This window comes from Alosa alosa, chromosome 3 (genome assembly GCF_017589495.1).
Source record: "Alosa alosa isolate M-15738 ecotype Scorff River chromosome 3, AALO_Geno_1.1, whole genome shotgun sequence".
NCBI classification, from domain to species: Eukaryota; Metazoa; Chordata; class Actinopteri; order Clupeiformes; family Clupeidae; genus Alosa; species Alosa alosa.
This window is the reverse complement of record NC_063191.1, coordinates 22942537-22954630: the sequence shown is the minus strand read 5'-3', so window position 1 is coordinate 22954630 and position 12094 is coordinate 22942537. Positions and strand designations below refer to the sequence as shown.

The following is a 12094-nucleotide window of genomic DNA, read 5'->3' as shown; positions in this document are numbered from 1 at the left end:
CAGCAGCACCCCTGACTGATTGCACTGGTCCACTCGCAGAGATGGCATAGTGTGAGAGTGCAGTTCCACGTGCAGAAATCCACTGATTCAGTGCTGGAATATAGGACTTAAATATCCTTTTGAGTTGTACTGAGATTATCTGATATTACATGAAGTGTTGTCATTCTTCTGTTATTCATTTACCACTAGCTCACAGTGTCAAAACATGGAGGAAAAGGGAAATGAGGGGTCACAGTTTAACTCAGGCAGGGGGCTTCTCTGGTAGCTGAAAATCCAGTCATTACACACAGACACTGCAATCCACATCAAACTCTAAAGATTAACTGTGCATGCAAACAAGCAAAAATAATATATATCTCTCCATTATATATGTGTGTAATAGCACACACTGCACTGCATTAAATAAGATACACACAGCACTGCAAGAAAGGAGAAAACCCCAAATGAGTGAGAATCATGCAGGTAGAATTATTGATGGTCCAGGAAATAGACCACCTTTTTTACAGGGGGAGGGGTGGGGGGGTGGATGGGGGCAGCTTGGGTTGAGGGGATGAAAAATTGTCCCTGACCAGAAATCTCAACATGGCATGAAGTTATGTAGACATGAAGCTCTATGATGAAGGCCCCGATGTGCGACTTGGAAAGTGGGCCATGCGGCACGGTGGCAGGTAGTGCCAACTGTGTGGCACGGAGTGAGCCAGCCTCCCCCTGGCGCCCGTCTGGATGAGCTTTAATCTCTCTGCCATGGGAGCAAAGAGGCTTATGGGAGTGGATCCTTGCACAACACCCCCACCCTCACCTTTGCTTCTCTGCTCCACATCCAAGTCTAAAGCTGGGGGGTCAACATCACTTCATTCATCTTCCTCTAAGGCAGGGGGACTAACTGACCCTTAGCTGAACAGTAGCTTATGTTAAGTATGGCTCTGGCCCTCATGCAAAGGGACTCTGCTCTACACATGCATCATAGACAGGATGGCAATGGGAGTAGGGGAAGGGTATGCTTCGGTTTATACATCCATGGTAGGAGGCGGGTGTGATGGGAAGAGAGTATTGAGCATCCCGAGTACCTTTGTCCCTTGCCAGCCAGCCCAAATGATGGACACGGCCTGCTTACTCCGTTTCGCGTGCTTTAAACGCCACAGTTCCCGCCGAGCCTGTTTCATTGCATTGTGTCAAAGGTGGTGGTTGGGAATAGTGGGAGGTAAAGAAGCATTAGAAACAAGGAGCAGTTAGAAGAATCATCCATTCAAGAGTGAAAGAAAAAAATCATTCAGAAAATCATTAGCAGTGGTCAGGCCAATGAAAAGAGCATCAGGAGCAAATCAGCAGTCTTAGAGTGCCAGAGGTCTGTGAAATGTGCCAATTCCCAGCGTTCCCAACTTTGTGCATTGTGACGTGATGTTTGAAAAGATCTTTTTCATGTTTAAAAATGTTTGGCAGTAGCTAGATCTGTGGTGCTTATATCCATTTGTTGGCTTGGTGATTTCAATAATGGCCCAACAACCCATGCAAACCCCTCCTCTATCCACGAGTGGAGCCAAAGCCAGTGTCGTCTGATTTGACCCCTAAAGCCAAATTTTCCAATCGAAATGACCCCGGAATGATAAGAGGCTTTGCTTGACTGCTTTTGCATGCCACATCCAACACAAGCCCCTCTGTTGTCAGATAGCTGGTTGTAAATGGCCTTTCATGCTTATCTACAGTCAGAGCAGCCATGGAGTCAGGAGATAAAATGTTGCTGAGGAGGGGGACCAAAGGGCATCTTCAAAAACATGATAAAGATTAGGATAAAGCCTATGACAGCAGGGGATTTGGCCAGACTGCAATATCCGCTAAAGCCAAGGGGCTTGCCGTGGTCTTGGTGAAACTGAGTGGTTGTTTTTATTGACTTAATAACCTCTCTTTATTTCACTGTAAGAGGCATCAGTATTGTCGTTCCATGTGGACCAAGTTTACATCAACAACTATTCCAGCTGACCATCTGAAAATGAGCTTTGTATACAGTAATGAAAATCTTTGCCTTGTCCATATGTTATGAATTCTGCTCAGTTAGACTAAGAGCAGCCCATGGACCAGATGCTCTGCACACAGACAGGACTGGGCTATGGCACATTTCGGATTCAGATCTTAGCGCCGGTTTGCTCCTTCAAGTGTAACAAATAAAAAAAAGCATGCACATCATGACATTAGTGGCATGGGATGCTAGACATATTCATTAAAGAAAAATATAGAAATTAAGAAGTTAACAACAAATTACAGTGGATAACAATGAAAAACAGTGAACTTATTCATGGAAATATGTCTCCTACAGAAAAAAAAAAAAAACAATGTTATGAATTACAATTTGACAAAAGCAAACACAAAGGGGTTTAAAATTAGATTGAGCTTGCAAAGACAAAGGGGGTGGTTAGTATGGTAGTCGCCCAGATGCCAAAATGTCACCTATGAAACAGTGAAACAGACATGGTTACAGACTCGGCTACAGGGTGGGGTGGGATGGGTTAGTGGATCACTGGACAACAGGGGGAAGGGGTCATTCACTGGTCTGACGATGCTGTGGGAGGGGGCAGGGGGATGGCTGGAAGGGCGGCACCACGGTGGCAGGCTGGTCAAATACCTTAGTTCCCAACCAGGCTGCCCATATGACAGTGACAGCGTGCTTATTCCTGGCCTCCTCCTTGAGACGCCGCAGTTCTCTCCGGGCCTGAGGGAGTTAGCCAAGGCATAGTGAAGGTGAGGGAAGAGAATCCAAATGCAAATAAGAGAGGTGAGAAGCTGAATGACAGCTGGTGAAGAAAAAGCTGCAGTGAGTCGAGTAGGTGGCAACAGAAAGTAGAGAAAAAGCCAGGCAAAAACCCTGTTCACTCGTGGGCTCCGTGAGTAACTACCCAAACACAACACTACCTGGAGTGGTCATCCCGTGAGACCCTGGTCAACGGGAAACACATCATGGTCAGTGGGATGCTCACACCTCCCACTGAAGCTCCCCTCTGGGTTGAACCAGTTTCAGTGTGTTCACCAGACTTTCATTCTCACCATGGCTCAAGTCTACCAACAGCTAAAGACCATTACCTGAGTCCCATGCCAGTAGGCTGCAATGGTCGTCACAGCCTCTTTGCATCGCTTCTGGTATTTCAGCTCCCGCAGGATCTTTCGTGCCTGTGATGGGCGAGGAGTTATCAAGTTAGTCAAAGATCCTCGTACAAATCTTGCCCGAGAAAAATACTACTTTATGTAATAATGCACTACATCACCCTTACCTTCCATCCTCTGATGAAGGACTGCATCACCACAGTGGCACTCTTAATCTTCTGGTACTTCTTTTGTTGCTACAAGACCAAAAAAACAGAGGTGAGCCACTCTGATTGACCGCGGCGTAAGCCAATAAGCAATGAACGGTGTACTGCGCCATCGTTGAGGCCACTCTTACTGCATAGCGCCGGTACCAGGCGGCCACCACCACCTGGCTCTTCTTCAGCAGCAAGAAGTGGGTGCGACACTTCCAGCCCCGGTAGATCTTTTGGATGAGCGTGGCCAGGTCCTCCAGGCACTGCCTCCTCTTCTCCTCCAGGAAGAAGAGCTGCGGGACAGACAGGGCAGAGGCATGCTCAGCACACAATAGAGTGGCAGCACGTGATGTTGAGCAAGGGTGGCACGGGGGGCACTCCCTCAACAACTGTTTCATCCACAGATGAGGGGGAGAGAGGTGAGACACGATGTCTGAGAACAGTGGCCAACTTCCAAGGGATACAAGTTACAGCAACGGCCCACATATCCCCCATATCACAACTGGCCTGGTTTGTTGAGAACAGAGTTTGGCTATCTGACTGACATCCGTGAGGACGGCCCATGCTATGTCTGCCCCTATCAGCCCACCATCTCAAAAAAAAAAAAAAAAAAGAAAAATCCATCTCCCTCAGACAGTGGGCTTTCAGGGATTGGAGACTGGGGCAATGACTTCACTGGAGCGGACAGAGCAAGATCCCACGCTGATACAGCTCAGGCTGCACAGCTGGGGGACCTGGAGTAAGCGGGAGGAATGCGCACGCACAGGATGAAACACTGTGGGCTTTTTACAGGCCAGAGCTGTTGTTTGGGCTCCGGGACAGAGAGGAGGCCCACTAAACGGCTCTGGAATTTCTCAGTGCCGGGCCCAATTTCCCATGCAAGCGTACCGACGGCGAAGCGGATAAGTAAAACCATGTGTCGTGCCGCTCAGCTTGTTTTTTTGGCGATTGCTGCTAATTATCAGAGTCCCTCAGAGGAGCACAACTTCCTGTTTGAAAAAGCTCTTCTGGAAAAAAAAAAAAAGACTCCTTTTCGCTTCATGTGTACATTAACCAATGCAAATATTTCTAACCATACAAAACTATTTTGGTCAAATGTGGGTTTGCATACTATTATCGTGGCTCAGTGTTCTTCAGACATTAGTTCTGCTAAGGGAAATGGAGCCACTGGAGTGCACATGGGCAAAGCACACATGAACGAGACTCTTGTCATTGTGAATAGGCCATCACTCACAGTTCTGGGGTTCCTGATGAAGATTTTCGAGCGACCGTAAGAGTACTCCTCCGGGGCCACTTGCAAGTCTGTGAGCAACACCTCCACTCCCTCCCTGCAGTCAGAGAGAACAGTCAGCCACGAGACACGCAAACACATGCAGACAAAAGCACCAACAAGATGTGGGACAGGACAGATAAAGGAGATGCAAAGAGATTAGAAAAAGGACATCTCATACAAGAGCAATACGTGATGTACCAGATAAAAAAAGCTATTGTCGACAAATCACTACCAGTAGCCTGAGTCACAGACACACCTTGTAAAGCTGTAAATGCCTCATAGGAAGATTTCTGTGAAATGAAGATGACGGCAGGTCGATAAGCGGCGCTGGCTATCGGATAACAAATGCAATGCCACAGTAGCTCTAATCTGATTAAACCCATAACTGAGCTGGGCATGACTGAGAGGGCCATACTCTGCCCTGATAGATGGGGCTGCTGGATATCAGTGCAAGCAGTCGTCTGATAGTAACGGAGGTAACCTTGCATGCCTAGTGAAGTCTTAAAGGCAAGTTGCTACTTGTGCGTTAAAAAGACAAAGCAGTCTGTTCTCTCAGTTTGAGTGGCAGACAGTAAAGCAAGTCTTGTGTTTGCGTAATAACAACAATGCTGCTTTTGAATGCCACACACATCCTGTTACATCAATAGTTGAGACACCGCAAGGAAGAACTCCAGACAAAACAGAAACGAGGGTTTCTTCCAGCTCTGGGAACGTGTGGATAATGAGTGGCATTCCTTGTGGCCTCACCTGGCGGGACCCTTCCAGTGAGGCCATGTCTGCTTGCACAGCATCTTGTAGCGCTCCAGACACGGTTCGTAGGCTTGGCGGAAAGCATAGCCGGCTCTCCGCACACGCACGTTCTCCATCAGCCCCAGGTACCGCGCCTGGTGGCACACCAGCGAGTCCGTGAAGATGTGGGCCGCCTTCTTGTCATTGGGCTTGATGCATCTGAAAAGAGTGCATAAAATCACACATGAGATGAGTAAAGTTACCGTGTGAGGCATCAAACCTACAAAGGACTCTGATCATCCTTTGCTAGTCTCTTCAGGAGGGTAAACAAATCCAGGCTGCACACTCACCTAATGTAGTTGGGGTTCTTGGTCTGGAGGTTCCTCATGAGGGTTCCCACTGAGGCTCTGAACTGGAAGCCTGCGGTGGGTGGTCTCTTCAGGTTGACCTTGGCTGGGTTGCCCTCGGGGAAGAGGAGCTTCATCAGGCTGTGGTTGGCCTTGTACATAGCCTGGGAGAGGTCTCTGTAGAGCAGGTCATTATTCTTGTCCACAAAGCCCTCCACACGGTATAGCACCTGCATACAAAGGTTCTCGTTAACCATTTCTGAAGCATTTTCAACTCATCAACAATAGTGGAAAACTGATTCATTAGATTAGTAACCCATCCTCTGAACTGAGAAGGAATGACGTACCAGGTCAATAAATTAATTCTTGCTTTACAAATATGAATGGAGAATATAATGAATGAACCACTGAATCCCTGAGCGCTCATGTTAAATAAGCTGCTAAGAGCTGTTCACCTTGCCAGCGTAGTGCTGGATGCGGAAGCAGTTGTGTGGCAGGCTGTGGTCCGTCAGGAACTTGGAGTTCTTGCTTTGGCGGCTCTCAAAGTGCTGGTGCTCAGCACAGATGGTGTTGAGTTTGTCCAGGAAGGTGTCGTCGGTCACCGTGCCGGGGCGCAGACACTCCTCGTCCAACATGGCCAGGATCCCGTTCTGGTTCTGAAGGAGCGGAGGAGACGAGGAGAATGGCAGAAGGGGAAGATGGACATGAAAACAGATGAATCAGCGCCACACATCAAGCTCAAACTGGAACTGGAAGTGCATCAAATTCACTTGAAAACAAGGCTAAATAACAGACAAATAAAAGACAATCAAAATCCCCGCCGCAGTCATAATACACTTTGCAATAAAATGCATATTTACAGCAAGCCTTTAAATCTATTTTTCAACTTCCCAGAAAATGCTGATTACACTCACATTCTCGATGAGGTCACAAATGATGGCATTGTTGAAGTATTCAATGTTGGTCCACTCGATGCCCTGTAACACACAGCACACGGGGTCAGATGTCTCCAGCACTTCTCTCTGTCTCTTCAGCCATCATTCTGAGGGGGTAATGTTCTGAGACCAGTACAACCAAATTATGTCAGTTGCAAAAGAAGATTCACTTTGGATGGATAGCAACAATTGCTAATTCTTTGCTTGGTTCCTTCCTTGGAGAAAAACAAATAAGACGCTGCATTCGAGACAGTAGTAAGGACAATTTATAATTACGAGGTGGGAGAACAAACTTTGCCCATCTGTGAGACCATAGTACAAAGTTTCAAACAATCTGAAATAATTTATAGTCATCTTGCTCTTCTCTGTCGTTTTAGATTTGTTTATCTTTCTTATTTGTCCTGATTTAGTCAGATCAGATTTTGTTGTACAACTAGTTCATTCATTCATCAACACCTCAAAGACTGAAGGGTGCGTCACGCTGTCCAGTGGTGTAGTCTAGTTAACTGTAGTGGATGTAGTAGTTAGCTGTAGTGGGTATACTGTGATCAACCCCAAATGTTAATACATATCCTTGCCTATTTTAAGTGGGTATACTGAGATGGTGATGCTTTTTAAGTGGGTAGTCCAGTGTAGTCCTGCATATCGGGAGCAATGACACGGTCAGGTTACTTGATCCCACGCCAGCGCTTAAGACATAATCTGTTGAGAGCCGCGCTGGATTGAAGGATGGGGGCGTGAGCAGCAAATGGGCCTCCAATCAGAGGTGGAGTCTCTGACTGGGAAAGTGCTGCTGGCTGATGATGGTGACGGGACAGGGGGGATGGAGTGGAGTGGAGTGGAGTGGAGTGGAGTGGAGTGGGCTTGCTGATGTGGGATCTGCACTGTGGACGAGTCCACTTCTCCCAACCCCCAAACCTCCCCTCCTGCTATAGCCCTAGTTTCCAGAGCGTCCACTTCCCCCAAACCCCCCCCCCAGCGTCCCCTCCGGCTGCAGCCCTAGTCTCTAGAGCCGTGGTATTTTCCCATGCACTCTGCTGGACGGGGGCCAGGGAGTGGAATATCACTGGTGTGGGGGTCAAGGGGGCGAGAGGGCACATACTCCGCGCTCTGAAAGCAAACAGGGCTCCTGAGCCCCTCGGGGACGCCAGTGTTTACCCTTGCTGGAGTGAGGGATCACTTCCGTCCCCAAACCCACACAGCGAGGGGAGAGGGAGAGAGAGGGAGAGAGAGAGAGAGAGAGAGCGAAGGAGTGAGAGTGAAAGAATGGTAGAAGAAAGTCAGGAACAGGAACAGATGGATGGGGTGGGTGGGTGAGATGTGGGCGGGGACAGGGTGTGTGGAGGAGGAAAATCAGCAGAGAGAGGACAAATGCAACACAACACAACACAACATAACACAACACGCCTTTATCATATTGAAATGGCCATGTATGTCCGCCATTTAAGAGAGGGCCATCTGGTTTGATGATGATGATGATGATGTGGAGAGGGAGGGGTCTAATCACAAAATATCAGCCAAATTTTAATAGGCAACAGATGCAATGTGCCTTATCCTCCTGCAGGGGGAGCAGCAGTTCTCTCACCTCACGCACATACTCCTCCTGCTCCTCACGGAGCGTCAGCTCGATGAAGATCTGCTGCAGCTTCTCGTTGCAATAGTTGATGATGAACTGCTCAAAACTGTTGTCCTGCAGGATAGAAATAGATGACGACAAACGTGGTTGAGACTCAACATCCTGCTGTGACATGCATCAGACCACTGCACTGCAAGACACTCCATGGCACTGCAAACCATTAGCTGGGCACGTCCGTTGGGTCACTCTTGAAACAACTCGTCCTTTGCCTCCTGTCTCGGCCTTCATGGCCCCCCCCGCGAGGAGACATGAGTCATCCCCGGTAATCTTCCCTCTCTCTCTTCCCTTTTTGGCTAGTCACTGTTTCAGCCTATCCACACTCAGACTCCCTTTGTGCTGGTTCAACAACAGCCTTTTATTCACGTCTGTGAATTATGCATGGTTATGTCTCACTCACATAAACAGAGAGGTGTAAACAGTTTTGACACTTTTTGCTCTCAATTGTGGAAAGAATTACATTTTTCTTGCATGTGGCTATGATCGCAGAACTGGGCTAGAGTGACTGACTGATTACAAAACACATATTGGGATAAAAACCTTTCTGGCATCACTATGCAAACACAGAACATATTCTACTAGATGACAGCCAGTTTGGCTATAAAACCTTATCTACCCGTCTCTCGATTCAGTCCAACTTCCTTTATTGTGTAGTCACTGAAAAGATATGCCACTAAAACAGGTCTATTAACCTTTTACTAACTGACGTTCAGTACAGTCATCGTATGTTCACGCACTACGGTCAGAATGTTTGCGGAGTTGGTTAGGCAACACTCATTGGCTTATGATACAGAGGTTAGGATTGCAGGTCTACTGATGGAGCAGAATCAAAGACACATGCTGTGCCTCCCTAGTCAGAAGGAGAAGGATGAATCATCCAAAGCAGACATTTTATTTTTAATACTGTAGTCTTAAAATGTTGCCTCCTTCCCTTCTTTATAGAGGAAACCCAGCGTCTTTGTGTCCTTTAGAAGTAAGCCACTGCAAACGTCAGTTTTTTAAAGAATAACTTCCAATAGGCAGCACACGCAATTGCTGAAATATAGTAGCCTGCTTGGTTTGGGCAGCGCTCCACTGGAACTATAACCTAAGAAGCCAGCCTGGCATTAGCAGCTGTGGCGTCTGGCGGCCAGTGAGGGAAAGAGGGATACAGATCAACCTTAAGGCAGGTCCAACCTTGTGTCCAGTCAGTGAGTCTCACTGGCTGTTCACTGTTCCTCAATGGCCAGAAAGCTTCACGCTTTTCAGGCTAACATTTCAGCAAGGCTAGGGGGCCTGCCTTTGAAACCACAACGCTATCCAAAGCCAGACACGGCAACGCTGCCCTTAGAGTAGGCTGTCAGCAGTGGGGTAGCGTTGTGGTAGGCAGGTCGTGCTGCACAGTTGGTGGCTTACGGAATTGTTGAGATTATAATTAAAAAAAAAGAGAGAGCTGAATTAGGACTAAGATTAAAGTCTAGAATCGCAACATGCACACTGCCACATCACAATCCGGGCAGGTGTACTTACTCCGTCCTGTTGATACAGACACAACAATGACAAAACAACAACATTCAGGAGAGAGGAAGAACATGAGACAGGAGCACACAAGCATGTCTAAAGTAGAGCACTTCAACACTGCACTGGTAAAAGGCTACTGCTTCTGCTCTACTCGCTGTTCCACACTTACCTTTCACTCACGCCAGATCTGAGACCATGAAACCAAAATGCATGGCAAAAAAGCATGTTAAACTCCATGTAGGCTCCAATTACTTGCTGTTGATTATAGTGTTATATGCACATATTGCAAACATGCACCAAACTTTGACTTGAAAAAGTGACAACTGGGTGTTTGAGTGGTAACATACTGGCTTCGGACACCGTTTTAATAACTGACCCATACGCACATAATTATTATGCACCGCTCTGCTGACTATAAGTGGGCTACAGAACATCAGTCCAATTCCTGGACTGCTAGAGCACTCAGACACCGAGGCTACTGTTAGGAGACACAGTGGAGCCGGTCCTAATGGACCTAGTATCCCTGAGTACTGTCTGGGTTCCATTGGAAATGTGGAGCGCCACAGGCTTTACTCTTCAGCAGATCAAGCACGGATGGCTTTTCTGCAGCCATATTTTACAACGGGCAGTTGACTGCCTGCTATATAACTAATAGAGAGCACAGAAAATGTCCAAAGCAGACAAGTCCCAACTGACTGAAGTGTAAATCTACATTTCTGTTGAAATGGCTCGTCTTCATGTTTTTCCCACTAATTTATGGCATGAGAAAAGTCAGAAAGCAAATCAGCAGAACAAGCCTCTGGCAGTTTTCTGTGTTTTACAAAAACAAATCACCCACCTACAAACCCACTCTGACTCACAAGCCTTCAAACAGTTCCTCTTGGTTTCTGGACAGAAACAAGTCCGGACTACTCTACGATTCCAAGATTACACTCAACATCTGATCCAAACATGTTCTCCTCCTATGTCAGGAACTACAAATCAAAGATTCAACCCTTGACTCTACTTGGGAACTTGCCAGCTACAAGGAAGCCATTATATTTCCACTCATATTTCATTAACACTGGAGGAGGATTAGGGATTCATTTGTAAGGGAAAAGCCTGCTTTCCCGTATAATATAATTAAATAACACACCTGCACACACAGGGGAGTGTTTCAGAGCAGAGAAAAAACTGAACTGAGGGCAATTCATGGCAGGGCAAAGGAACCTTACCTCAAATATTTCAAAGCCATAGATATCCAGGACACCCATTACTTTCTTGCGTGTTTTAGTTTGTGCCTGGAAGAGAGGAGAAATTGAAAGTGGGTAAACATACTTCATGTGCACAGCAGAGAGGCCTGCAGCCATTTTAATGGGGACTGAACTGAGAGTGAAGACAGGACATGTAGTACCTTGATGCTTTCGTTGATCCGGTTAACCAGCCAGCTGAAGAGTCGGCTATAGAGATTTTTGGCGAGGGCATCTCGGGCGTAGTAAGCCTGTCAAAAATGAACAAAGCCTCTTAGCCTCCACTCTTTCTGTTGATGCTGAATAGCCGAGGCAGTTAGAGGCCTGAGAGCCACAGCCCAAGCACACCGTGACACAAGTTTGGGGTTAAACAGACCTAGGCCCTGTTCATTAAGAACAATGAAATTAGATGGAATGTGCAAACGGTCATTCCTACAATTTTTGTAGCCATATGTTTTCCCTCTCGGTAGAAACTACTATGGAGGAAGGGCACAGTGTGTGAGGGCGGGACCCTGAGTGAAATAGGACCCAAACAGTCTAAACAAGCTCATCATCTGGCACGGAGCCAGCCGCGAGGCGAGCCTGTCATCCATCACAACATCTTGGCAGCCACAAGTAGTCAGTAGAAGAGCTTGAACTCTGAGTGACTTTGAGCTATAGCAAGGGCATCTCCACGCCAGTGTGATAAGATCACAGCAACCACCACACCACAACGCATCGGGAAATGCAGACCGATCCCAATAAAATGATCAAGGACATGCAATGGCACATGCAATGTTTTAGGCCTCCAATGTGTTGATGATTTATGTCCCCCCCTGCTCTTCCTCCTCCCTCCTCTTCTTCACTGTGTTTGTTTTATCAGGCCGGATGTTTGTGACGGGAGGATCTGGCCCTAGTGACGCCCTGGCTCCTCACAATGGCTCCTTGTGAAACCGAATCTGTGCCTCAGTACGGCTCAAAACGGCATCTCTGAGGGAAACCAATCTTATCCTATTTCCCTCCGTTTTGCCCTTTATTTTACCCATAATCTGTTTCTGGAGCGAGGCGACTCCCAACTGCCACATCGGTGTCATTTGAGGTCAACAGCTTTTGGCATCATAGGCATCCTGAATTTGACCCACTTTCTCAATTCCAGGAGAGAGTGCAGCATTTATAATTGAT

At 47.2% G+C, this 12094-nt stretch overlaps 1 protein-coding gene across 8 annotated transcripts in view; it reads right to left on the bottom strand.

Moving 5' to 3' along the window:
* Nucleotides 1-12094, bottom strand: part of myo1b (myosin IB) — a 59361-nt gene that overhangs the window by 5433 nt on the left and 41834 nt on the right. For 2 of the 8 annotated variants that reach the window (XM_048238690.1, XM_048238692.1), the window contains exons 12-23: nt 11098-11184; nt 10919-10984; nt 9714-9719; nt 8157-8261; nt 6551-6613; nt 6092-6292; nt 5640-5866; nt 5308-5508; nt 4522-4615; nt 3431-3580; nt 3261-3329; nt 3073-3159 (exon numbers count right to left, since the gene is read on the bottom strand). In XM_048238690.1, coding sequence (XP_048094647.1) covers nt 3073-3159; nt 3261-3329; nt 3431-3580; nt 4522-4615; nt 5308-5508; nt 5640-5866; nt 6092-6292; nt 6551-6613; nt 8157-8261; nt 9714-9719; nt 10919-10984; nt 11098-11184 — 1356 coding nt within the window. Of the gene's footprint in view, nt 1-1067; nt 1155-2617; nt 2705-3072; nt 3160-3260; nt 3330-3430; nt 3581-4521; nt 4616-5307; nt 5509-5639; nt 5867-6091; nt 6293-6550; nt 6614-8156; nt 8262-9713; nt 9720-10918; nt 10985-11097; nt 11185-12094 lie in introns of all 8 variants that reach the window. The other 6 variants (XM_048238691.1, XM_048238693.1, XM_048238686.1 and 3 more) reach the window with 5 other exon arrangements.